The following is a 25250-nucleotide window of genomic DNA, read 5'->3' on the forward strand; positions in this document are numbered from 1 at the left end:
GTTTGATTAAGTTATCGATTTGACTTGCGATCCAATTAACGATTCTGATGAATATTAACTCATTAAATTAAAATGTCATATATAAGATCATGAAAGTATGACTCATGTATAAGATCATGTATGACTCCTCCTCCTCCTCCGACCGACAATATTATTATTATTATTATTATTATTATTAAATTATGTTGAATTATTAATACTAGTTCTTTGACATGACAAGAAAGCTATTGTGATAGACACATTCAATTAGAAGTCGAAAGACAAGAGAAAAAATTTTTATTGTGATGAAACGTCTCATTTATCCCTGTCACTGATTAGATCGATGGTTGAATCAGCCATATAATATGCTTCGATTCAAATATTGAAAAAGATAAATTTTTGAAAGTACTCTTCAATTATATATTTTTTCCATTTGATGTGCTTTTTTTTTTTAATTTCATCAGTGCCCTCATTTTTATAAGGCAATCAAAAAACTTTTGTCCTCCGCAGTGAATCGAATTATTACCATGTTATAGTATTTTTGGTATATCCTAAAGCACTGTAATTATATACAAAAATAACTGACTTAAAATTCAATACAAATTAAGTTTCAGAAAGATATTTTTTTATTGATCCATGAATGATAACATACACAAAAAAAAGATAAGACTTTTGTATCAATTATAATATTTTTTTAAATAACAATATAATGTTTTTATGCCTTTTAAAAAATATTATAGTTTCATTAAAAATACTATAATCTACACAACAGTGGATCGATTCATCTTATAGATTGTTCCAAGGAACTTTGGGAATATAAGGCATTAATTAATGGGAAACAACACGAAGGAGAAACGCCAACGAGAAAAGGCACAAAATAAGAGGTTTTTATGGAATTCACGGTATTATAAATATACAATAAAATTTTATATATTAGCTCTTCTTGTTTTTTCTTTGTTGCTAACACCCTAAACACAAAATTCTATGGAGACTAAAGAGTTTATATATTAACTTGAGTTATATATATATATATATAGTGGTCTCCATGTGAATGTCCGAGTCCAACTCTCATGACAGTAATCATGGCATATGATAATTGAATGTGACGGATCATCTCAGACTCTGTCTTCCATCTTCTAATGATTATATATATGATTATATATATATATATATACACTCAAATTAACTTAATAGTAGTTAGTAGTATACTTTCTTATTATAAATTAATTTAATTTAATTTAATTTATTTATTTTTAAATGTGAGACTAATTTGATTGGTGTTACAAACTTCTTCCCTAAGTGGGATATTTGGTAGAAACCCAAACATAATTATCAAATCTACTTACTTAGTGTATATAAAGGTCAATTCAGTAGGATTTCACACTATGATGATGTCTCTAGCTATTTGGATAATATTTTTGATTGAACTGTTTATTATGACTAATATAATAGTTTTGATATTATTTATTATAATTATGCCTATTGAAATAACCAATGTATTTATTATAAGTCAATTCAAATTTTTTCATGCTTATAAGCCATTAAGATGATTAATCCTAAATTAATAATATATTCTTTCATCAGATGCTTATAAATTAAATTAAGCTTTGGGTATTATAGTGCTACAAAACTAACACCATTAGCTATTTATTTAGCTATCAAAGAAGCATGGATGCGCACATTAAATTATCCATGTGGCTAAGAAGAAGAGTCTTCTAAAAAGCCGACAATATGAAACTCTACTAGTTATGTTTAAAGGTGCTTTACCACTAAGCTATCTCAAAATGATGATGTGTTTGTTCTAAAGACCATCTCAACTTGGTTTGGAAGCACAAACTTGTGAACAAAATAGTACAGTAAAATAATGTTTTCTTTTCCTCGTAAAAGCTGAACAAAGATGAAAGCTTGTTGTTGATGAATTGCCTTATTCCCAAAGCTAAAAGCTATGTTGTCACATTCAAAATAATGCCTGAATCCCTCCTCCTTGCATGAAATCAAAGGGCGTTGGCCAATTACTGGCAAGTGACAAGAACACAATAGGATTCAGACTATGTTGCAACTGTCAGACAACTATAGCTGCACCTATTGCTCAAAGTAATGTGATAAGATGTATGGGTACAACCTTTAAAAGATACCCTCTATCTATTTATGCAGAAACATTGAACTCTTCGCAACTGCTGCTGCTGCTGCTGCTGCTGCTGCTGAACCTTAATTATGAGCAAGTATCCCAGTCTTCCATGCAAGCTACCCCATACCTATCCTACTCTCTCTCTCTCTCTCCTCACTTCCTCTCTCTAGCACATGGCCTGTGGTTTCAGCAAGACAATGGATTCCTTCGTTACATGACAAGCCTCTCAATCAATCAGTCAATCTATCTATCTATCTATCTATCAATATGCTCATGTTTTGGATTTCCCTCACATGAGTTCAGAACCCAAAGTGTGTGTCAGAAAAAGCAGCTCCTTACAAAAATTCACACAGACAACTCCTTGCTCTCTTCAGTCTTGCCATGAATGACCTCTTACTGCGAAATGATCTCGAAGAAGCTAATGTTAGTGTCTTAATTCATCCATATATACTTATGACAACAACCTGAGTGAGAGCCATCGACATCAAGAAAGCTATAGTGCCAGGTTGAAACATTAATTGATGGTGGAACAACTCTCGTGTATGTGAGTGTAAGGGCAGGATTGACATTATTCTCATGGAAGGGAAGTATAAGAGGTCATGGTTTTCCTATGAGCAAAGCAAAAAAGCAAACCATGCATGAGAAAGTATACAGAAAGATACTCTTTCCCCCTTCGTTTTTAAAAGCTGTGTTCTTCGGCTACACAGGAAAGCAGACAAGCTCTACGTAAAGCGCCAAAGAAGCAGTTGTAATCTACCTATAATACGACAAGCAGTGTGGCATTTATGATGGGCTTGAAACTGAGTCAGGCACTCCACTCCATATAATTGTAGATAGTAGTTGGAGACTCGAGGACTGTCATAATAGGAGCAGAAGACGAGGGGGAGGAGGAGGAGGAGGAGGTGGGGGGGGGAGGGGGAAATGGCGATGGGGAACAGCGAGGTGGTGAAGGTGGCGGAGTGTGGGTGCTGCGGCATGTGGGAGGAGTGCACGGTGGAGTATATTGGGCGGGTGAAGGAGCGCTTCGGTGGCGTGTGGGTGTGCGGGCTGTGCGCGGAGGCGATCAAGGATGAGCAGGCCAGGCTGGGGGTCGGCGTCGAAGCGGCGCTGCTGGTGCATGCCAAGTTCAGGCAGACCGCCACCGTCGACCCGTCGGTGCGCATCGCTCGCTCGCTTCTCCAGTTCTTGAAGAAGATGATCTCTTCGCCCGCTGCCTCTCCTGGAAAGCTATGACGTGCATGGCCGTCTCCCTTCGTCTTCTCACTGTAAACTTCTGAGGTAGCTAACTCGTGCAGTACTGACTGCGGTTAGGTGTAGATGTTGCCGCCATGCTTCCAATAAATGGTTGGTGCATTGGCTCTTCAGCAAAACAATTCTGCAACTGGTAAGCCATCTCTTCCATGCATGACTTTAGATTACTTCAGGGACCAAGTTTGACAGAGATCAGTTCACGCTATCAATGGCTGGTGACGGAATAGCGAGATAGAGAGAGAGAGAGAGAGCAGTGACACTCTGCATGACTGCACGAGAACGATAAGAAATCCGAAAGTATGAATGAGAAGACAGAATAGGCATTATTAACTCATGAACTGCATTTATGTTAAGAACTTAAGAGAATAGAGAAATCTTGAAACTTATTTGAATCCGTCAAAAACATTTGCTGCTTATTTCTTGTTGACCGAGACATGCATAAAGACTATAATCTAAGATCATGATGCAAAAAGGGAATATGATGGATCAGTTCTTGATGGTTACAACATGATCACAAAATGTGAGGACTTGATACAGCTGCTGCATAAACCAACAGACAAAATATAGATTAAATTTCAGGAGTTTGAAGGCCTAGAGTTTATTTTTTGTCATCACATTCAGAACTGGATTCATCTTGCCTGATAAGGGCATTCCAATGACTTCACTGCTGGGTGATTCTGCAGCAGGTTGTAGATGCAACATAGTCTCTCTCAAACAAGCAATAAGATCAACACAAGATTATCTAAAACTGCAAGTAGGAAATGAAACCTGTTGTGCCTACTAAAATACATAGAACCCAGAGATAATATCTTTAAGCATAGGAGAGTAAAATCTCACATCACACGAATATTAGCTACACATTTGTCTCCTACTTTCGAGTTTCCATTCAGTTACACATTCATTAGTAACTTCTGCTTGAGAAAATAACGAGGTTAAATTTCACAGTAAAAGATACATGCAGGCTGAAGAAGCCACAAAGTCCAATTCTCGCACAAAATAATCAATCCTCCCAAGTTGGAAGGATAAAACTCGGCGTAAGTAGACAGCACAGATTTGCCAAAATCATGAAAAGATAAATCCAAAACGATGAGAAACAGCAAATCTTCTAATCACAATATGATTATGAAACATGAAACAATCTTGTCTCCCATACTTCAAATCAACAGTTAGCCATGTTTACAGCCCCAACCCTACTCCATGGTTAACTCAAGCGTTGTAACCAGGCTGGTTGGGTTGATTTTCGGCCAAGTTGGACACAACTTACTGAAAGTTCACAATAGTTACATACAAAGATTGCCAAGCAACGATGACACATTATATAAACTAGTAACTCACAAACTAAGGGCTGGAACCCACAAGCGCAAGGAGAAAAGTCCGATAATGGCCTGATGTCTCCGAATGTATTGCATCACGAAGCGGTTTCTTGTATTTCTTATGGTACTCAGCCTTTATGTATTGCATGTCAATCTCACACCTGGTAACTACAACCCTTATAAGTGTCACGTCATTGGTACCTAAACCCTTCATTGCCTTGCGCAAAACCTGATAAAATAAGGAGGTAGATTGACATCATAGTTCAAAAAACAAATACTTGATTTTAACTTGTAAGAGTAGATGCATACTCAATACCGCATTGCTGACTCATCAAGCAATGTAAGACCTCATAAAAAAATTTCAACTACAGGAATACTAATCCATCTTGACATGAACATTTCATGAGAAGTCATATAAGACAGATTATTCTAGTCAAGAACATCCATGTCAAAACTCTAAGATCAGCATCACCAAGAACAGGGCTAATGACCTGGGCACAATCCTGCAGCCCAAGAAGCAAAATCTCTTTTCTTTGTTCGGAGCAGTCTTTGGCTAAGCTAATTCCTAAGATATCATCAAATTGTTGAGTTATTTCAGTCTAAGTGTGGCATTCAGTGTGAGGCTCATAACAAGTTGTCTGTCATAGTACCTGGAATGGGAGCAGTTTTGTGCCTATAGTCAAAGTTGTCAGACTCTTATCCAGCTTCCAGGGCTTAGTTGCAGAAAAATAGCAAAAGAAACGAAAACCAGGTAAAATGTGGAAATGAAGAAACAGAGACAAGCATTTAAGATTGATCAGATAACTACCTCAAAGTATCTACTCTAAATACAAACCATGAATGTTATACAGCCTCACGTGCAAGAACCCATATATGTAAGCCTTACACTTGATTGGTTGTGAGAGAGTCCTGAGCCCCATCACAAGGGCCCAGCTGTCTGGCCAATCACTTGTGTCAGGCCAGTCATGAGGATTCATATGTCAGGCTTCTTAGTTCCACCTAGTCCCAGTATGGTAGAGCAGTTTGATAGAAGACCAGAAATCCATCAGCACTTTTTAGAAATAAATGTTGAAATAAAAATTTACAAAACTAACTTAAGCAGACCTGATGGAGTATGATCCCAATTTTACTTAAGAATACTATGTTGATCAAGCTTTAAAAATAAAAAGAGAAACTGGATCAGAGAAGATGTCGGTGCAACATGGAAGCAGAATTTCCTTCATCAGAACTAAACAGTTTTAGAAAGAATACATAGAAAAGTCAATGTGCACCTTTTGAATATTAAAATTCACTTAATGAACCACTGTTAAGTTCAGAAATAATCCTTAGTATTACCAATCAGCAGTAAAAAGAGGATACATGTATTACTTGAATTTGTTGAAAAATTCAGCTAGTGTTGATTTCTGCAAGTGAAATATGTATTAACAAGTGAAAATATGAAGACTCTCTTATAGCAAACAGCACTGAGAATTATTTGTTTTCAACTGATCTTAGATTTATCACAAAGTTCACTATAGCATTCATTTCTGTCAGTGAAATTTTTAGTAACAAAATAAGAAAATGTGAAGCCTCTGTCCTTTTACCATTAATAGCCTAATGGATAAATTTCCATTTGAAAGAAACATGCATCAACATACTTGAACCACCTGGCTTTCTAAATTGTGCAAGTTTCAATCTAAATATGCTATTCTTTGCAGAGGGAATTGAAGAAATATGTACCTTTGCAAAATACTTGCCAGGATTCTCTGCACACCTTAGAATCGTGACAAGGGCAAGTTCAAAATATCCAGATGTTTCACTCTTCACAGCCTGTAGATTAGCAATACTACTTAAAGAACTAGTATAAACAATGTTGATACAGAAAAGTACACTCCAGACCAGATAATACCTTCTCCAGCTTTTTGCCATAAGTATGATCATAAGAAGAAGCAACAGCTGCCAAATGTGCCCAGCTGCATCCACTGAAAATGCGGATAAAGGTATTCTCATCTGTTCCCAATCTTTTCTCACCAGCTTTGTACAGATCCTTTGCAAGTTTTGAAACCATATGATGATCAACCTCAGGTCCCTCGTGGCGTAATGTGCCAACATATGCCAGCAATAACTGCAGGCAACATACACTTTTGTCACTTAAAAGGAAATCCAAGGTACGTTCCCCATTTGTGCATTCCAGAGTAACATTAAATGCATCTTGCATTACTTAGAGAGAAACAATATCAGAAAACTAGAGAAAACTATGCTAGATCACGAGAATGTCCTGATTTAAAGTTTGCTAACATGTAGAACAAACCAAGTTTTGATATGCTACAAGCTCGAATCACACTTCACATATTAGAACTTAGTTTCTCCTGTTTAAGAGCTAGCAAAGAGAAAAACTCACTGATTTTAGCTATAGAACAACTTGAAATTCATCCCAGAAGCTTTCAGCAGAAGCTGCTCCTTAATCAAAAGGGAATAGAAATTTATGTATCAAAGGACAGTGCTTAATTTCCATTTCTCTTATCTTTACAATTATTTTTGCAGAGTGTCATTTCCGAAGGTCAAGAATGAGGAGGGGTTTATTTATTGGGAGAGAGCAGTAGGGACTTCATGGTTCAAGAGCTAAAAACATGGGTCCAGTGCTTGTGTCATTGTTTTTGTTTCTAAAATTTTTGGTATGATATCTAAATAATTCTGGAAATTGCAAGCGTTCCCCAAGAACATAAAACAAAAACTACACTATAAATATGTTCCATGCCTCAGTTGTTGAAGTTTAACATTTTTTTTTTTTTTAAAAGCCAAGTTGCACCAGGTGGTCCTGAGTGTTCCATCAAGACCAGCTCCATCACAGAAGATGATCAGAAGTATCAATGGGATTTACAAATTTCAAACCCAAAAGTAATTACTGATTTGTTTGTATTTAATAGCATAATTCAATTGCATGGAAGGCAAAATAAGACAAAATGTTCTGATCTTCTGTAAAGAATAGACCCATTAGAAAGCAAGAATTCAAGACTATGCAAAAGCCCAATTTCCAAAAGCTGATCCAATCATAAACTAACCCACCCACCAAACACCAAAATAATAATAATAATAAATAAAAGCAGTAACTTCGCTGGAAGTAATTTGCTTCTTTAGTTTGCAATGCCTTAGCCAAATAATTGACATAACTAACATCTATTCTGTGTGGTCATGAATCAGAAATTTAAATAAATAGCAACTACATTGTGATAGTGAACTAAACATCATGGTGAATACATCTCCCATGAGTACCATATGTTAGCTGGAAGTTCAGTTTATTTAGTGGAATACATAACCCATGCGCAACAAAGAATTTTGTTCTTTGTTTATAATACAAAATTAGATCCTTATTGGATCCTACATACTCTCAATTCCTATCATACGCATAGAGGATCTACAGCTCTATGCAGAGACCAGCAGAATATGATGCTTAGCATACTCAAACAGAAACCATTGCTGACAGAATTTACTCATAAAAGGAATTTGACATATCAAAAAAGTAAAGTTCATAATAAAAAAAATTCGTTATCATGTAATTAGCAATGACCTTTTGGTGATCACCAGAGGTGTGATAATGAATGTCATGTTCAAGTTGAACACCAAATCTCATGTGGTATATCTGTTTGATTGTCTGTATTTGTGAGGTTGTCCGAGAACATATTACTTCAGTGGCGGCTTGTAAATCAACTGCATCTCCAGTAAAAGCTTGCCTCAAAACAGTTGCATCTCGTCCAGCTGGGTCAAGAATCCACAGAAGCATTGCTTTCTGAAATGAAGTTCATGAACATAGTTACATGATATTCATCTGATGCACTTGATTTCCATGAGAGTCGGCTAAAAGAGAAGAAAAAATATCAGGCTGCTCCATTTCCATGGATATGTTAAATTAGTGCAGTTTAGCACAGGTCTAACTGAAGCTAATAAGCAACCATCGCATTTGCCAATTTAACCCAAGTGAGGAGAGAACATGAGCAAGAGTTATCTGGCCAACTTGATGTTGGCATGTGGAGAAACAAGTTTGAGGCGGTTTCAAATAAACAGCTTTGATGAATTAGCTATGTGCAGGTGCATGCAGGTACAAAGCTTGTTGCATTTAGGCAATAATTCATAGTGATGACCACCAGATAAGGGCAGGTTGTTATGGAAACAAAATGTGGATGGGGTTTGGGACAGAGGCTCAAGGGGGAAAGCATCTGAATGGATGAGGTAGTTATGCCCAGTGGTGAGCTAATGTACATGATATGGAATTTGAGATGCACCAAAATGGTTCATGATAAGAAAGTTTCAGGATTTAGGCTGTTTGACAGAAAATTCTCGACGCTGCCCGATGCTTGTAATCAGCCTTAGAAATATGCAAAAAATGGTGTTATAATTAAGTTTCCAAATTTATGCTTGACAGCCCATTACAGATAATCCTGCCTATGAGCTGGAATTTCCTTGTAATTCTTCACAAAATACGTTCAAAAGAATCATTTATTCATGCCTTAAGATTTCCACTAAGCTCCGAAGACAGCCGACTGGTAAGCTCTTCAGAGTACATGGTTTTGTATTCCTGTTGTATAAGAGCACGCTGGGTTGCATCACGGTGAGCAAGTATATTTACAACAGCAGCACTATCACACCCAAATCCTGAATCATCATTAGCAAATACAATCCAATTAGTAATCTGCACCAAATTGTAAAACAAAGAAAAAGCCATCAATGATAGGGAACCTCAATTTATAATGAGACATGCTGTCTAATACAAAGTTTGAAGCATCTGTTAGTAACAGCAATAAGCAATTACAAACATATCTTATAGACACCGACTTTAATAGGATGTTCTTCATTGGCCTGCAGCTAAAAAACAAGAAGCAAAGGGCAAAACTAAGCAAGATAACTTAAAAACCTTGAGCCTCATAACATCAGAATATATATTCAAGTGGAAGATAATATAAGAAACAGCAATATAGAAGTAACCTTTTCATGAATGCAGAAACTACCAAAGAACCCTTATAAATTTGCCCACATAAATTTTAACCAACTAGAGTCATAAGACAATGAGAACAATTGGTATCACAAGCACCATTATTCTTTCAGCTATCAGTCAATCGACACCGAAGAAATTAGCATTACAAAAATAATTGACATTATCTTTCTCCACATATAGTAGAATACTCTTGTTCTCTCCCCATGCCAATGACTGACGGTGAAAAGCTAAACTATGTAAATCAATGTCTTCTGTATCCAACTATTCTTTTCTCTTTATAGAATTGCCTCAGCTACTTCATTACAGAACCATTCATCCTTGCACATAGCCCATGCTAAACTTCTCTATATATTTAGGTGTTTGTAACCTGACTGCTTTCCACCACCCAAGTCATCTGTTTTGCTCCAAACTTGCTCCTACCTTGATCATGGTCACATCCAATGCCACAAAAGTAGCAAAGCATGGCTCTGAATGTTTTTTGTGCAACATAGGTTGTTTAGTAATCTAATTGGCTTAAATCTTAGAATTCAAATTGATCAATCTCCCTAAATCAGTAAAAGCAGCAGTATTGTTTACAGTCTTTAGTAACTTGCTTTATTAAAATGCTTGCAAGTAAATAGAAACTATCAAAAATACTTGTGGCTGTGTTTTCTATGCTGTCCCACTATACTTGATCAAATTCTATAAAAAACTCTGCATGGGACCTAGTTCTTTTCATCTATTGCTGTTTGACTCCTTTCAAAACAATAAGGGAAATTTGAGATGGTTGAGTTGGTCTCAGGTACCATATTAAGACTGAAATGCCCCAGTCATCCCACACGATGATGAGTTAGATTGGTAATGAAATCCTACATTGAATTACTATTAATAACATAAGTCTTTTAGGCAATGTGGATCAAGCCCATTCTATCCAAGTTGAATTAGTAGATCTATCATGTTTGCTTGTGACAATCTTTTGTATTTCTTTAGGCCTTACAAATAAAAAGTTTGTCATGATCAAAGAGAAACAATTGAGGTATTTGGAACTTGAAATTAGAAAAGAACCACTGATCAAACCTGATAAATAGACTAATACTAACCATCAATAATTCAACTAAACCATATATCACTTTGATAGTTATGTTTGATCCCAATAAGTTTTATTTCAGAAAAGGAACATTAGTTGATTTTTTTTTCTTTATTCAACAAAAGGAATCCTAACCAGCTTTAGAGGGACTACCGATTATTAAGGTTAGCAAATTCAGATATTTGTTAGTTTTAAGAAACATGAGTTGAAAGAGCTTGCACATGATCCAAGTTGCAGCATTGACTGTATTACGCCATAAATTCTATTAAAAGACTCTGCCACTGGCCTTGCCTGACTGGCGCATGATTCAGATTTCAACTATCTTTTGTCGACAGATGATGTTTCAATTACTTCAGCCAACTGCCATCAGCGTCACTCAGCAATTTTCCATTCAAGTTTGCCGCCCAACTGTCTAGACACAGGACCTGTTTTTAACTCTTAATTTGAATCAGGTCCAAGTCTTACAAGTTACTAACGTCCAGATACGAATACTATGAGTCAGATTGACTAATTTATGGCCAGCGCTTCCGTACAATTGTACTAAAAAAATTGTTCCTCAAAATTGACTAACCACGACAACAAAAAATGACATGATCAGTTACCAATCTGAACTCCTCAAAATCCACAGGACGAAGATAAGCGAAAACATTAATAATTTAATAAAATAACTGACAAAATACAGGTTCTTGAAACCCACAGAAAAGTTCCTCTATCGCCGTAAAATACTTATTTTCTTTTTATTTTTCTCACCTAGAACTAGCAATAATCTAGCGACAATCTTCCAACAAAGATTAAGAGAAGAAAGTCACAAACGCCAGACTCCTCCAAGATCTATAATTACTGACAACCCACTAATGAAAATCACAAAAAAGCAAAAAAAAAAACCCAACAAATAATAAAGGAAATAATAGATCGCTCGAGAAATTACAACACGCGGTGCGGGAGATTCTTCAAAGAATGAAGCTTTACAAAATATCCCGACCAAACGACAAACTGAAGTACAGATAGAAATCCAGTACGCTCTAGAAAGGGGGGAAAGGAGCAGAACAGGGATCAGAAAGGAAGAGGGAAAGAGAACTGGGTTGGATTACCTTTGAAGGCTTTGTAGAGATCGATGGCATCCTGGCGAGGCGAAGTAAGGAACGGAGGAACGCTCAGTGTCGACATCGTCGTCTCTTCTCATCGACGCAGGAAAGAGCGACCGCCCAACTCAGCTTTTTATTCCGTAGGACTGCGTTAAAATCGAGGCGGTCTTCCAATTGCGTGGTAGTTAATGCGACGGGACACGGTCAAAAGAACCATTGATTGAACGCAAATGTGGTTCATTTTAGGCAGAATGACCCTTGAAATTTGTTCAGGGTGACGAGACATGCCATACAATTGAAGTGGGTTCCACTCAGGCTGGCAGGTGATGAGCCACCGCATCACCCTGAAAAATATCCGGGGTGATTCGGTCAAACCCTTCAGGATTTCACCTGAGTTCTTCCGCGGTGTGGCGCCCACGCGGGAGTCTACATCGGTCGAGTGGGACCCAGGGTCAGGTTCCCCACTCATGTTGGTAACCGCGTCCCACCAGTACAATTTACTGTACCTATCGATTGCGACGAACGAAACGGTCGCATCCCTCATAGATAGCCATCACCTGAGAAAGATGATCGTAGGCGTTCATCAAGACATACCTACGTTTCACAATACGGTCATTGCGAAGAACTTGGCAGCAAGTTAAACCTTCTCCCTTTACGTTGCAGTGGCAGATACGGTGAAAACAATATTATAGGACATGATGGGGTACACAAGTACATATAGTAGCATATGTTGACGACTTTTAGATTTCATCTTTAAGACGCAACTACCAGACAGGCAAAAACTTTGATCACCCCATTTGTCTTGTTGTTCAATCCACCACTTTAATTTCTGGTCGACAGGAACATGAAATAGATTAGACTTCACGTAAAAGTAATGTGCACTTGTTTCTCTTGACTTGGTAGATGATCTGCTCGAACCAGATTTTGACATTTTATCTATACACGTAGTTTTATCTTTACGGTAGATTATATATATAAAGTGGGGGAAAGGACGTCAAAGAATGGAGTTGAGATGCTGACTAAAATAGTGGAGTGGGTTTGGTGGGATAAGGACTTTATGTTATGGCAGCATCTCTAACCTGATATTTTATGCTAAAAAGTATTTATTCTTTTCTTTAATGTTCAAAAAGCCAAATGTTGAATGGTATTTGATGCGAAATAGACATCTAAATTTGATGTGGATGCGACCAAGTTGAGAAGAAATATTCCTCTTTTTTGATATCTGAAGTTAAAGTTTTAAATAGATTATCGTTGTTTGTGAGTGAATTATAACATCTCAGTTTACTCCTACATTAAAGTATTTAAAGAGTTAGATTAATTTATAAGGATGTGATAGATATATTATTATCAATTTAAGCTAAATATTTTTGATCTTTTGGTCTCAATAAATTTAATAGCCAAGTTATCATGCATTACACTTCATCATTCTAAGTCCACTCCTCTCAGGATGAGCATTCCCCAATGCATGATTTGATCTTTGTTGTTTGCAGTTTTTAGGATGAGCAGGAAGATGCAAATTGGATGTGTTTTTCTCCACTACACATTGAGACCATGGAGAGGGATGGGCTAAAGTGATATCCTCCTTTGATGAACCAAATGCAAGCAAAGACAGCTCTTTCCATTGCAATGTCATGCGGTTGATGGATTCCTGAGGTGGAATAAGCTGACAAGTTGTAGATAAGCCAGCCACAAGTGTGTGCCTTGGATCCTCCAATTTGATCTGCTGCAGCACAAGGTTGAGAAGCATGCAGTAGATTAGTGTAGTGTGCCATGAGCCTACTGTTTACGATGTCGAAGGATCAGACATTTCATCTACTTGGCATGCAACAGCCAGATTTGGTTAGAATCTGCCACATTTCATCTATGCAGGACCTCTCAACCATGCATGCATCCTGCATGCCAGTATCTTTGGGTGCAAGATGGGGAGTGATGAAGACAAAATCGCCCACAATAAAAGAAGGTCGATCATGATTGGTTTTCTGTTCGTCTTCTTGCAAATGGCGTTATGTCAACACTACATTTCAGTGAATAAGTTATTGCCAATCATTGCAGCAGGAGACAACCTTCTCCACCAGCCACTGTCTCTTATGGTGCAGGTCACAGTGTCAGATCTCTGTCACGATATTGGATTAGTTCTTGTCGTCTGACAATGAAACAAGTGAGCTCGTTAAACTACAGCATCTGAAAGATTCAGCACTGCTGCACCCAAAGATTACTTCTTCACCCATTTCTTACACCACCCTGCCCATCCATGGCGTTCGAAGATTGCAGGACGACGGCGTCGACTTCAGCAGTGAAGATTGCTCGAACTGGTCGGTGGTCGGACAGCTGCGATTCGCATCGTTCGTACTCGATTTGCTTCAGTCCCTCACCCGCCCACAGTATTCGATCGCACCTACAAACCCATCACGCTTCACTTCGCCAGCAATAGTGAAATGCATGCTTTAGTGGAGGCAGGGACCAATGGACTAACCACGCAGGAGCTCGTCTTCTTTCTCCTATAATACCAGGAACTTCCCAGCAGTACTGATCGGAGTTCGGATGATACTTGTAGGTGGGAGAGAACGTGATGGCACCCTCATTCCAACCTTCAAGTGTTCGGCCCTCGGATAACTCTAATCTTAGCTACAGATCAAACAAAGACGATGAGAGGTTAAGCAATGTGTATATGATCGATGTAGAAGAAAAGGGTTGAAGTACCTGATCTTGATCTAACAAGATGTTCCACTCCTTTTGTTCCACCAGTGACCTTGTCTTGGCTTCTGGCAAGGAGATCCTGTAGTTTAAATCCCCAAACAATACTATTCGACTGCATGAAATGTAAAATCACGTTAAGTGAATCTTTCCCGACTATAAACATCACAAGTCAAATGTAAAAAAAAATGAAGTATTTATTTGATTATTTTTCTGTAGTTGAATCTATGGATATTGATCATGAAATGGGTCATCAGTCTTATCTCAACACCATTTAACAAGGTTCACAACAATTATATTCGACATGATATATATTAACATAACCAAAAAGGTCTTGATCTACTAATTGGCACTCTTCCATTTTCTTTTCTCAACCAAGAAAATTTGACCAAAACCATTTATAGAAGTTGATGGTGTACTCACTCATGATCAAGGATCTTCTTCGGCAAATCATTAGAAGAGTCACTGGAAAAGCATGTCTTCGACAGTGTATCCATGACATTTGAGTTCCTACGCATCTCATCTCCTTCCTTTCCTCCCGAAGCCAAATGGCAGCAAACAAAACAGAAACTTGATTCATGCAAGCAAAATCTAACTGACACTGACCCCTGCAAGCTCCAAACAAGATGTAAATATGAAGAGAGAGAGAGAGAGAGAGAGAGAGAGAGAGAGAGAGAGAGAGAGAGAGAGAGTTACCTTATTCCTTAAGCAGCCCATGATGCCACAACCAATGCATGAGACACTTGGATTACTAACGTAGTCCAAAAGATCGTTCCTAATCCATAATGAGACCAAAATTCCAACCATTTGCTTGCTTATAATGCACCTGAAATCTCCAGCCTTTCTCTCCCTATGGTAGCCATCCTTCACAGGATACACCTTACGATGCTCCACTGGTTCAAACATCTGAGTAGGCCTTTGTTCGGGTAGGGACTTGTTCAATGTTGCACCTATGATGGAGTTCCACTTCCCGGCCATCTTACTCTCTTCCAGACCAAGGACATTCCTGGTTCTAAGTGGTATGATCTCCTGGAACCTACAACAATGATCAGTTATCAAAGTGTTATGGAGAGGAACTATAATTTCAGAAAGATTTGCAGAAGACAAGCGTTGGATATACCCAAGAACATATATGTCATAAGAGTTATTACTGGTGTTCATCCAATTCTCCAAATCAAGATCATCGGACGGCGGGATTCCTCCTACATTCCATGTACCAACAAACACTCTGAAAAGGAACAAAAGAAGCCATGTTACCCTGTTAAGATCATCAAATACATGAAGGCAAAAGATGTGTTATGTCAAGCTTACTTATATGCAGATGTGACCAACTGACCATAGCTTGCACCATCAAGCAATGCCATGTATGCTATCAGCAACTTAGGTATCACTGTCAGTGACCAATCTAAGCCGAGTAATAAGATGTGCCAACACATATGTAGCGGCAGATACACCTTGAGCTGTGTGTGTTGGCCTCTCCAAGTTCTCCTTGCCTTGGCATGATACTTGGAGAAGGAAGAGGAAATGGGAGGCTGCTTTATGTAGGAAGCCGATGGAACAAAGTGGTGGAGGTAAGGAAGATTAATAGATATGGATTGGCAAGTGGGAACAAATTGCTCTGACGTTTAAGGTGATGCATGCAAGTCGAGCTCCATTGGCCATTGGATTGCACTACTACTCCCTTGAGATATCATGGAGATATGAGGGTGATGATATGTTGGGGCCAAGGCTGTAAATTCTAGAATCATCCAACTTGTTCTCTTCCTTGTTTACTGTCTCATGGTTTGTGGAGACAACATAGTGAACAGTATGTTGGATGGCAGGCCACCAGCAAGGGTGACAGCAGACATAAAGGACTGAATCAAAATAATTAGGATAATTCTGCAACTTGATCATAATTTATGTGCATCTTGAAATTGTAATCCTTTTGTTCATTGTTTATGCTCTTAAACTAGTAGTGCAATCTTATTTATATCATTTTAATGATCTATTTTCATGTGCAAAGGATTCCGAAGACCGATATATATATACACACACAAGAAATTATTAACATGGTCCGATATTTCTATCTTTATTTAAAAAAATTAAAATTTTTAATATGTGAGATTAATAATGCATGTCTTTCAATTAATTCGAACTTTATAGATTCACTTCTATACCTTATTACATAATCTTCTCTTGGTCTATTAGAAAGATTCTTAGGAACACTACGGATATGTAAACATATTCTAGCACTCAATTTTATAAATATTTAATGAGTATGTAAACATAATTTAGCACTCAATTTGATCTAAATTTCCATGGGCCTTTTATTTTTGGCTTCCTATGCACCAACCAAATGCATACAAGTTGTCAAACACTAGTATATAACCCCACATATCTTGACAAAAGTCAGTGTCAAATCATCTTTGAGTTTTAAATGTTATCATGAAACTCTTAGGGCACAAAACAAGACTGTGCCATCTTTGTCTCACTCTAGGGGATAATCTAATCGTGAGAGCTCACAAATTTATTTAGTTCCACTTGCTAATTTTAATGCTCTCTCTCTCTCTCTCTCTCTCTTTGCGATGTTGGCACTACTTATATTATTTTTCTTTATCTTCCTGGAAGTACCATATCTGCCTTTTTCTCTTGATATATAAACTAGCTGCTCCCAGTTGGTTGATGCACAAAAGCTATAAATTATCACATTGGAACATTCTTAATGCCTTACAATCTCTCTCTCTCTCTCTCTCTCTCTCTCTCTCTCTCATTTTCAGTAGTGACATTAATATTCCTCAAGGAAGCCAAATAGGAATGCAGATGTAAGATCAGCTTACATTCTTTTGAAGAGGTTTGCAACTCCTAAACCTAACTATAAATGTTCCATATAGAAAATAACAGCTCAAAAAAGCTAGTCTATTAGAAGGACTAAGCTTATCCTAATTATGAATCTTAAAGCTCTAATACCATGTAAGCAACATCTAGATCTGAGTTCCCTAACCCATCTAACAGAATCTTTTTCTTTAATTTTGGCTCATTTAGATTAAGAAATTTGCTCAACCAGCTTTGATTAATGTCATATATATCTAAAAGTTTGAGTCCATAAATGAGACATGATTTATTGATTTATATTCTTATTACTTTCCTTCACATGTGAATGGCTGATTAATTGCTTTCAACTCAACACCTGAAACCTAGATCAATAGAATTTTTTTTTAAATGCATAATCTAGATATGATTTGAATACAAAATCTTTCATTCTGATTTTAATTTTTTTTTATTAATATCTTATGAAGTTCTTTGCTTCATCATTAATGATAAATACTCTAAACACCTTCAATTACTCTATTTATCTTATGTCATCACCACAACCAATCAATGCACCAAATCACTTCCCTTTTCTCTACTTCTGAGTATGATATTTATAATGTTATCATGTGCCTCTCACTTGCCATAGCTGGGTATATGATTAACATATCAATCTTTTATATCCCAAGGACAAAATATCATGATGATGACATGGTTTGAAGCAGTAGTATATGATCAATCAAGGTGCAGCAGAAACCCTACAAGTTTAATGGTTAGTGGAAATGCTGTTAAACAAGTGAAATAATTGATCAGAATGCATGAACCACCACTTCCCTCTTTCTACATTTCCCTGTTTATCAAAGAGACTCTCATCATTTTGGCATTGTTCTCATGGACCCAGAATTAGGTGGCTCATTTTGAAATGGCCTAATGAGGAACATGACAAGGAATCCATAATGTTCATCATAGCTGGCTATCTACTAGAAAAGCTTTGATCTTCCATTTGCTAAAACTACATCTTAACTTCCAAATAATTAGATTTGAACATATTCTTTTCTTCCAACATCAACTAAGTCCATATTCTTTGCTATAGACTGATGGGTACTTGAGGAAGTGATCTTGATAAGTACTTCTCATTAAAACAGCTGATTGATCTACTACTCTATCTACTAATCAATTAAGCTGAGTGCGGAAATGGTAGCCAGACAATCTTTAACTAGTTAATCTAGAGTTACATCAGTCTATCATGTAAGGTAAGCGCAAGTTGCAAGCATGGAAAAAGAAGTTTAGCTTGCAAGGTCATAATGATTCTAAAGAATATGAAACATCAAATCTGATGGTGATGGAAACTATAACTCACTCAAATTAGCTCATGTTTTGCTGATTTGTTTTTGCAGGTATTATGCTTAAAGGCCTTCTACATGTATACACTAAATGTAGTGCTAGAAATCATGAGGGAGGTAAGCTCCAAATTTTGGCTCCCCCAAACTTAATATGATCCCTAGTTTCCTTATTGTTTTAGTTACACATGAGAAGGGCATCCTTTCTAGTCTCTTATAAGATCTCCTTCTAACCCATGAAAAGCTTAGTTAGGAAGACATAGAAGTGGGCTTCTTAATCACTCCAAAAGGTCATTAGAGTATAGCTCACTTCAAAGATGCTCAAAGGATTTCACCTTAGAACAGCTTATTGTTCTATCCATGTCCATTTCCAATCCCTTTGTCTTAATTTATATCGATTACTTTTGACAGTTACTCTTAGTTGGATATGTTAGGCTTATTTTATCTTCTAACTCTGTGTGGCATGCAAATTAAGCCATTCTAAGTCAATTCAGACCCAACCCGGTCCGGGCCATTAGCTAATATTACCGGACCGGGTTAATGGTGGCCAGACTCGGGCCATTCTACTCGACCGGGTTAATGGAGGCCAATATATAGTGAAAGGATCGACGTATAGTTAATCATTAATTTGTCTACTAATTAATGAATACATGATCTGAAATAAAAGATCCAACTCGAATATTTCATATTATGATTGTAAATGGATCGGACGCGGGTATGTCATAAATCCGATCCGCTCCAAAGTGCGGACGAAAACTCGACGGAACGGGTGGCCCGCAGGTGTCGTGGCCGTATCTCCTCGTACTCGGCGACTGTTCGGTGTGAGGGTGGTGGGCCACCGTTCTTTAAATCTCCCGTTGCAGGACCCGTCCTTCGCCTCGTCGCCCTTTCGCTCCCCTGCGGTCGATTCCACTCCAGAGAGTCGCCCGAAGGAAGAAAATGACGGAGACAGCGACGGACACGCGGAGAGTGGGGGAGGGAGTCTTTCTTGTAGATGCGAGGGGAGACTAGGAGTGGACGTGGGTCTGCTTTGGTTGGTGGAATCCATGGAGGCGAAACGACTTCTCAGCGGTAAAGAGAAGAAGATCAAAAGAAAGGAGGTGGGTTTCTCATCTCTTCGTCTTGTTTGTGCTAGAAAGATTGGATTTTTTTTGCAGCTTTTGATCAAATGAGCATGAAAAAGTTCTCTTTTTCTTTTTTCTTTCTCCTGTTAACTTTAGGGCTTTCCCTCTTTTCTTTCTGCTTTTTGTTGCCTTTTGAACGTTCTATGCTCCTATACTGGTGGCCTTCTTTCCCTTTTTTTTTTCTCTTCCCAAAAAGATCTGACTTTAATTTTTGTTCTAAAAGAGGCCAATATGGAAGTGATGTATTATAATACTTTCTGGAATCACCGGCTCTAAGGGTTTTCCTTGTTGAGTTTAGCAAACAACAGCTGGATTTTTGTTAATATGGTGGCGGCTGTTGTCCTTTTATCTTCGTTTAGTTTGGTGCCCTTCAAATGTTTAAGGACTCTAGTCGTTTTTGATATCCTCACTTTTGCAGTGGGCCCTGCATGCAACTGGAGAGGACAACAATTTGATAGAACTTTTTGTTAAAAGTTTGGTGCTTGCTTACTATCTGAACATTTTCCCTAGAGGCCACTCTATATATTCATGCAACTACTGAGATCTTTTGATACATACCATCAGTCCTTTGGGGTGTTTGTGTGAAAAAAAGTGAGCAATTTGTTGGAGAATTCATTGGTTTTAAATAGCAAGGAAAATATTGGTAAAAAGCAACTAGCAGTGAAGTATAAGAAGAAAGGAGAAAATAATTTTTTATTATATTTTATTTTATATTTTTGCAAATGCAAAACAGAGCTAATTTAATACGAGACTATTCTAGCGTTTGAAATTAACCACATTGCCATTCTATAAGCAGTTCACCACCTCATTTCCGTGACAAGTAGTATTTTGCACGTTTGGTGCCTTGGAATCATGCATGAACCACTATCATCATGTTAATCTTAAACATTCTGATGGATTTCTGATACAAGCTGCATCCAACATAATATTGCTATTGTTTCACTTTTGGAAAGGAATAGTAAGCTAGTTATACTCCTATCAGGGTTAAACTTAATTACAACCAATGATCTTCATTGCTTCTCCTAATTGTCACATTTATGATAATAATACTTGCAATATAAGTCCTATTTTGGGGGCCTCCTTTCTTATGTCATAGATCCTTTATTTCTTGAGTTACAGGTATTTACTAATTGTTTGCACTTGAGCTAGATAGTAAAGATGATGTGAAGATGTGCACTGAGATAAATATCCTTGGCAGTTGGTTATGAAAAAAAGATAAAAAAATTGTATAATTTATCCCTCAAGATTTGTATGGAAATTTAGGAAATTTTCAATGAAAATATGAAAGTGTGCTATTTATAGGAGATCTATGAAAGTGAGCTTATGTGATGTAAGTGCCAGTTGGTTAAGGAGATATTAGGAAAGACAGAGATTATAGCAGGACAAACTCTTAAGCAGAAGAGGAGAATAACCTTCATTATCAAATTGTAGAGAGAATGAAGGGCGAGGGGGATAAAAACCATATGGATTGGTGTAAGTTAATTTCCAAATGAAGGACTGGGTGGCCACGGAAACGGATTTGAGTTCTTATTTCAAAAAGTCATAATCTTCTGCCCATCTTTGCATTACCACCTCACCTACCAATATGGTGATTGGATAGGCAGAATGGGGCCTGCGTGGAACCCGCTAGTGGGCCCTTTGCTGCATCTCAGCGTAGGTGAGATGGTTGTGGCTGCATTCATGTGAGTTTATACTTTTTTTGTATTTTAGAAGAAATCACAATTTTCAAATCCGTACATGTAAGCAGGCAGGAAATTTTTTCACTTGATAGCTATGGAAATAAAATATTAATGATGATTATGCAATAAAGTGAGTGGGTAATGATTTATCCTAGCATAGAGGCTTGTGACAGAAAGATTTGAATGCCAGATTGGATATTATAGATGTGCACACTATTGTGAAGAGTGGTGTTGAGATCATTTCGGTCCAAGCCCTAAGATTATAGTAATATGTTGTAATATTAGAGAGGATTCAATCATTTGTGGTTTTGGTGTGTTGCAGGACTCTGTAAGTTCAAACTATTGAGGACTAGAAATTAAAGCTTTGATTACTTGATTTTAGTTGGAATTTCAGTTTCACTCACATCTAGAGTGGATCTGCTGAGAAAAATGAATTATATGAATATGCTGATTACTCTGTTAGTGTACCCAAGACCTGGAAATGTTTACATGCTACAGCCAGACACAATCTTGACAAGCTCTGCTCGAGTGAGAATAGATATTACAGCAAAATCCTTTCATTTGAGAAATTTCTGTCTTGATGCACACATCTCTTTGACTTCACCAACATATTTTCAGGAGATATTTTAACTTGAAAGACCAAGCACATGGTAAAATGAGAATTCAGTTTCTGAAATTGTGAGGGGACATGTGCAAACATGTGAATCGGAAGAGAAATGGAGTACAACATCACATGGTAAAGTTCCTTAGCATTTGATGTACAACATCAAAAAGTGATTTCCGCGCACATGCATAAAATATTTAGTCTAAAACTCTACTGGCTTGGTTAACTTTCATCTGATTTATCTATATTGATTATTTTTCTCAATTAAATTATGATTATTTTTTTCATGCACTTAATTATTTAAATAGTAATGCTTGAGGAATATATGCAAAAATCTAAATGTTGCAACTGACAACAATGTGTTTCTGTAGGTACTTGAGAAGAAAAAGGCAATTGATGAAATTATAAAGAAGGCATCATCTGTCAAGGACCATCTAGTTTCCTTTCCTCCCTTTTGTCACTATGAAAGAAACGGTAAATAGGAGCTAGAACTTTAAGAGCATTGGAAAAGATGTACAAGTATGTAATGTTACATTTCCGTGTGAAGATGGTAGTTCATAGTGCTATACTTTCTTTATGCCGTTTTAGGTTTAAAGAACTTATTATCTGAAAACTCAGTTTTCTATTATAAATCCAAAACAACCTGTCTTTTCAATCTGTTATGTGACATAGACAGTTGGATTTATGTATCTACACATCTGTTTCTACTTTGTAGCTTTCTTTCTTCTTGATACCATCTATTTATATAGTAAGTTCTTTCTATATCTCACTGTGATAGAATCCTGATCATGTTAACTGATGATCAGGACTTTCTGTCTGCTTGGAATCAGGACTTGGAGACCAACTTGCTCCTCCTGTTAAGAAATATATTCAAAATCTTCTTAAGGTAAAACCATTTACTTTTTCAATTTTAGTATGCATTAAGTACTAATATCATGTGATAAACCAAATTGTCTAGGTCAATATGGAAGGTCCATATGGTCCAGAGTGGCAAATGGAAGAGAAAGTGAAGCGCAGGGAAATGGTTTCACCTGAAGCACACTATATATTTGTGCGGCAATCCACAAATACAACTTCTAATGACAATTTATCAACCAAAAGTGAGGAAACAACCTATCCTGGTCAGACAGGTGATCGGAATCGTCTGGTTGGTTTTGTGCATTACCGGTTTATTGTTGAGGAAGATATTCCTGTTGTTTATGTATATGAGCTACAGCTTGAGACTTGCACACAAAGGAAGGGATTAGGGAAGTTCCTGATGCAATTAATTGAACTTATTGCTCGTAAGGTAACAATATATGTTTTGTAGAAGTGATACATAGGTGCATGGCAAGTTATTTTTTTATTTTTGTTTGGCACTTTCATCAGATCTGGTTTTGTATAATTATTGTCATGCTTTACTGTGAAGTTGTTTCTACTTCTTTCCATTTAGTTGATGGAAAAAGTGAATTTTGAGCATGACTAGCATCTTAAAATAGATGGCTTCTTGTTTGACTTGTCCCTGAATATTGTGTTCCATGTAATCATTAGAATCACATGGGAGCTGTGATGCTGACAGTACAAAAAGCTAATGTTCTAGCCATGAATTTCTATACAACTAAGCTGAGGTAGGTTATTATCTAAACATGTATGATAAGTGCAGATCATGTAAGAACATAAATATCATATATCATTACTCTTCGCCTTTGGTTTGAATTGAGAAGTCAAATTAATGTATTTTCAGATATGTCATCTCGAACATTTCACCATCACAAGTGGATCCACTGGTATGGTTTTTCTTATCTACAATCAATTTTTTTTTTTTTTAATCTATGGAACTTACTCTTGTTCTCTCATAGTAGATTGGAGCTGAGAAAAGCTATGAGATTCTATGTAAGACGTTTGATTCTGAAGCCAGAGCAAAATTGGAGGTACTCTCTATTCTCATAGTAAATAAACCTTTTGCTCCAGATTTCTTTAAAATAGTGGTTAATGTCTATGCAAGTTTATATCTATTTATACAAATCCTCTCTTGCAACAGTAGACTCTGGTTTTTATCTACTTTCACCTTTTAGTCTCTTCAGTGTGGTTGATCCTGCCCAACCTCTTAGGACCAAGACAGATCATCAGTGAGAGTTGTTTGCCCACTTCAGGTCTCAATCACAGGTCATAAGTTGGGAGTCGTTCTCAGTGTATCCATCACCTGCTCCTCCATAGATGTCTTGTGGTTCTATATCAGACCTTATACCTCCATCAAATGAATCCTAATGTTGGTATAAAAAGTTATGCATGGAACATACTGGTTAGGAGCCAGAAAGGACAACCATGAAGGTGTGGTTAAAAAGACAGGAGACTACTATAGGTGTAACACCAAAATATATTTGATAGCAAAAAGAGAGATAAGATGAATGGTCGCCTGGATTTATTTGACTATGATAGTCGGCTTAGTTCTCTAGAATGGCATCCGTTTCCCATTTTTTACTCTCTATATTTTCACTTTACTTTTGCTTGCATATGCTCATTTTCCATGGATGATGATGTCCAAATCCTAATACCATGTTATTATCTTCCATTTACCATGACGATGCAAATGCATTTTTGTATGCTTCAACCTTTGAAATATTGTAGAACTTATTCACTAGTAATCTTCTGAAGAACAATAGTAGTGTTATTAAACAAAATGTGATCAAACAAATATACGAAGCCTAGAAAATTTGATCTTTCAGATGTTTGCATGTTCTAATGTACTTAAACATCTGTCTGATGCACTCTCCCCAACTTATGCAGGAAAAGCAGCAGGATGATGGATGAGTGCAGTGCTCTGTTTCAAACTGTTATTAGACAACATTTGTTGCTGAAAGATGTGCATGGCCAATTCAATTGCATATCTGCTTAATTTCTAATTTCTTTTTGTCTTGGGCTAAATTTTACCACGAATTCCACAGCCCATGAATGTAATGGAAAGTTTTCTTACCCAACAATTTAGTAGAAATACTTAAATGTTCTAATGTAATAGTTTCTAGAAAATGATCAATTCTTAGCTGAACTTGTCAATTCTTACCGAAATATGCATACATTCATATCTCTATGCACATGACTGGATTGGCCTTACTAGTATTTATTATCTTTAATTTGTAATGTCTAGACAAAATAAAATAGCACAAAAAATGGCATAAAATATGTGTACATGTAAATGCATTTTTCGATTCCACATGTCAATCACATAGGTGGCTAAGAATGATCGTTACT

At 37.0% G+C, this 25250-nt stretch overlaps 4 protein-coding genes across 8 annotated transcripts; 2 read left to right on the forward strand and 2 right to left on the reverse strand.

The window, feature by feature from the left end:
* The first annotated feature begins 3028 nt into the window (after nt 1-3028).
* On the forward strand, nt 3029-3512 carry LOC135633016 (uncharacterized). Its single transcript, XM_065142025.1, has one exon. It carries the CDS (start codon nt 3029-3031, stop codon nt 3338-3340), a length of 312 nt encoding a protein of 103 aa, XP_064998097.1. The 3' UTR covers nt 3341-3512.
* Nucleotides 3513-4445: 933 nt separating this feature from the next.
* LOC103977590 (annexin D5) lies at nt 4446-11993 on the reverse strand. 3 transcript variants are annotated; one of them, XM_009393150.3, is made up of 6 exons: nt 11798-11993; nt 9155-9300; nt 8219-8437; nt 6560-6775; nt 6391-6480; nt 4446-4900 (listed from the first exon to the last, which is right to left on the reverse strand). In XM_009393150.3, the coding sequence occupies exons 1-6, from the start codon at nt 11871-11873 to the stop codon at nt 4697-4699; spliced, it is 951 nt and encodes a 316-aa protein (XP_009391425.2). In that variant the 5' UTR covers nt 11874-11993; the 3' UTR covers nt 4446-4696. The 3 variants fall into 3 exon arrangements, with proteins under 3 accessions (XP_009391425.2, XP_065000508.1, XP_065000509.1); XM_065144436.1 differs by lacking the exon at nt 11798-11993 and adding an exon at nt 11635-11764; XM_065144437.1 differs by lacking the exon at nt 4446-4900 and adding an exon at nt 4926-5670.
* Nucleotides 11994-13861: 1868 nt separating this feature from the next.
* Nucleotides 13862-16025, reverse strand: LOC135632757 (type IV inositol polyphosphate 5-phosphatase 9-like). Its single transcript, XM_065141518.1, has 7 exons — nt 15797-16025; nt 15606-15713; nt 15182-15521; nt 14909-15093; nt 14492-14600; nt 14265-14416; nt 13862-14186 (listed from the first exon to the last, which is right to left on the reverse strand). The coding sequence occupies exons 1-7, from the start codon at nt 15919-15921 to the stop codon at nt 14012-14014; spliced, it is 1194 nt and encodes a 397-aa protein (XP_064997590.1). The 5' UTR covers nt 15922-16025; the 3' UTR covers nt 13862-14011.
* Nucleotides 16026-19507: 3482 nt separating this feature from the next.
* Nucleotides 19508-25063, forward strand: LOC135633351 (uncharacterized). 3 transcript variants are annotated; one of them, XM_065142718.1, is made up of 9 exons: nt 19508-19715; nt 22037-22154; nt 22394-22496; nt 22829-22908; nt 22981-23310; nt 23553-23629; nt 23746-23788; nt 23864-23932; nt 24789-25063. In XM_065142718.1, exons 2-9 carry the CDS (start codon nt 22107-22109, stop codon nt 24810-24812), a joined length of 774 nt encoding a protein of 257 aa, XP_064998790.1. In that variant the 5' UTR covers nt 19508-19715; nt 22037-22106; the 3' UTR covers nt 24813-25063. The 3 variants fall into 3 exon arrangements, 2 of the variants coding, with proteins under 2 accessions (XP_064998790.1, XP_064998789.1); XR_010494965.1 differs by lacking the exon at nt 22037-22154 and having other exon boundaries at nt 23861-23932; XM_065142717.1 differs by lacking the exon at nt 22037-22154 and having other exon boundaries at nt 24789-25060.
* Nucleotides 25064-25250: the final 187 nt, after the last annotated feature.

Source organism: Musa acuminata, chromosome BXJ3-3, assembly GCF_036884655.1.
Source record: "Musa acuminata AAA Group cultivar baxijiao chromosome BXJ3-3, Cavendish_Baxijiao_AAA, whole genome shotgun sequence".
Taxonomy (NCBI): Eukaryota; Viridiplantae; Streptophyta; class Magnoliopsida; order Zingiberales; family Musaceae; genus Musa; species Musa acuminata.

Bases quoted from the DNA above. Each gene is read 5' to 3' on its own strand.
- LOC135633016 (XM_065142025.1), top strand. From the start codon at position 3,029: ATGGCGATGGGGAACAGCGAGGTGGTGAAGGTGGCGGAGTGTGGGTGC.
- LOC103977590 (XM_009393150.3), bottom strand. From the start codon at position 11,873: ATGTCGACACTGAGCGTTCCTCCGTTCCTTACTTCGCCTCGCCAGGAT. The intron at 6,776-8,218 runs GTCATTGCTAAT...TGTTGCCTGCAG, and splicing joins CCTCTGGTGATCACCAAAAG to TTATTGCTGGCATATGTTGG. The intron at 6,481-6,559 runs GTATTATCTGGT...GCTAATCTACAG, and splicing joins ATGGCAAAAAGCTGGAGAAG to GCTGTGAAGAGTGAAACATC.
- LOC135632757 (XM_065141518.1), bottom strand. From the start codon at position 15,921: ATGTGTTGGCACATCTTATTACTCGGCTTAGATTGGTCACTGACAGTG. The intron at 15,094-15,181 runs GTAACTCTCTCT...TGGAGCTTGCAG, and splicing joins TGGGCTGCTTAAGGAATAAG to GGGTCAGTGTCAGTTAGATT. The intron at 14,417-14,491 runs GTACTTCAACCC...TTTGATCTGTAG, and splicing joins TCTTGTTAGATCAAGATCAG to CTAAGATTAGAGTTATCCGA.
- LOC135633351 (XM_065142717.1), top strand. From the start codon at position 19,662: ATGGAGGCGAAACGACTTCTCAGCGGTAAAGAGAAGAAGATCAAAAGA. The intron at 22,497-22,828 runs GTAAATAGGAGC...ACTGATGATCAG, and splicing joins TTGTCACTATGAAAGAAACG to GACTTTCTGTCTGCTTGGAA. The intron at 22,909-22,980 runs GTAAAACCATTT...CAAATTGTCTAG, and splicing joins ATATTCAAAATCTTCTTAAG to GTCAATATGGAAGGTCCATA.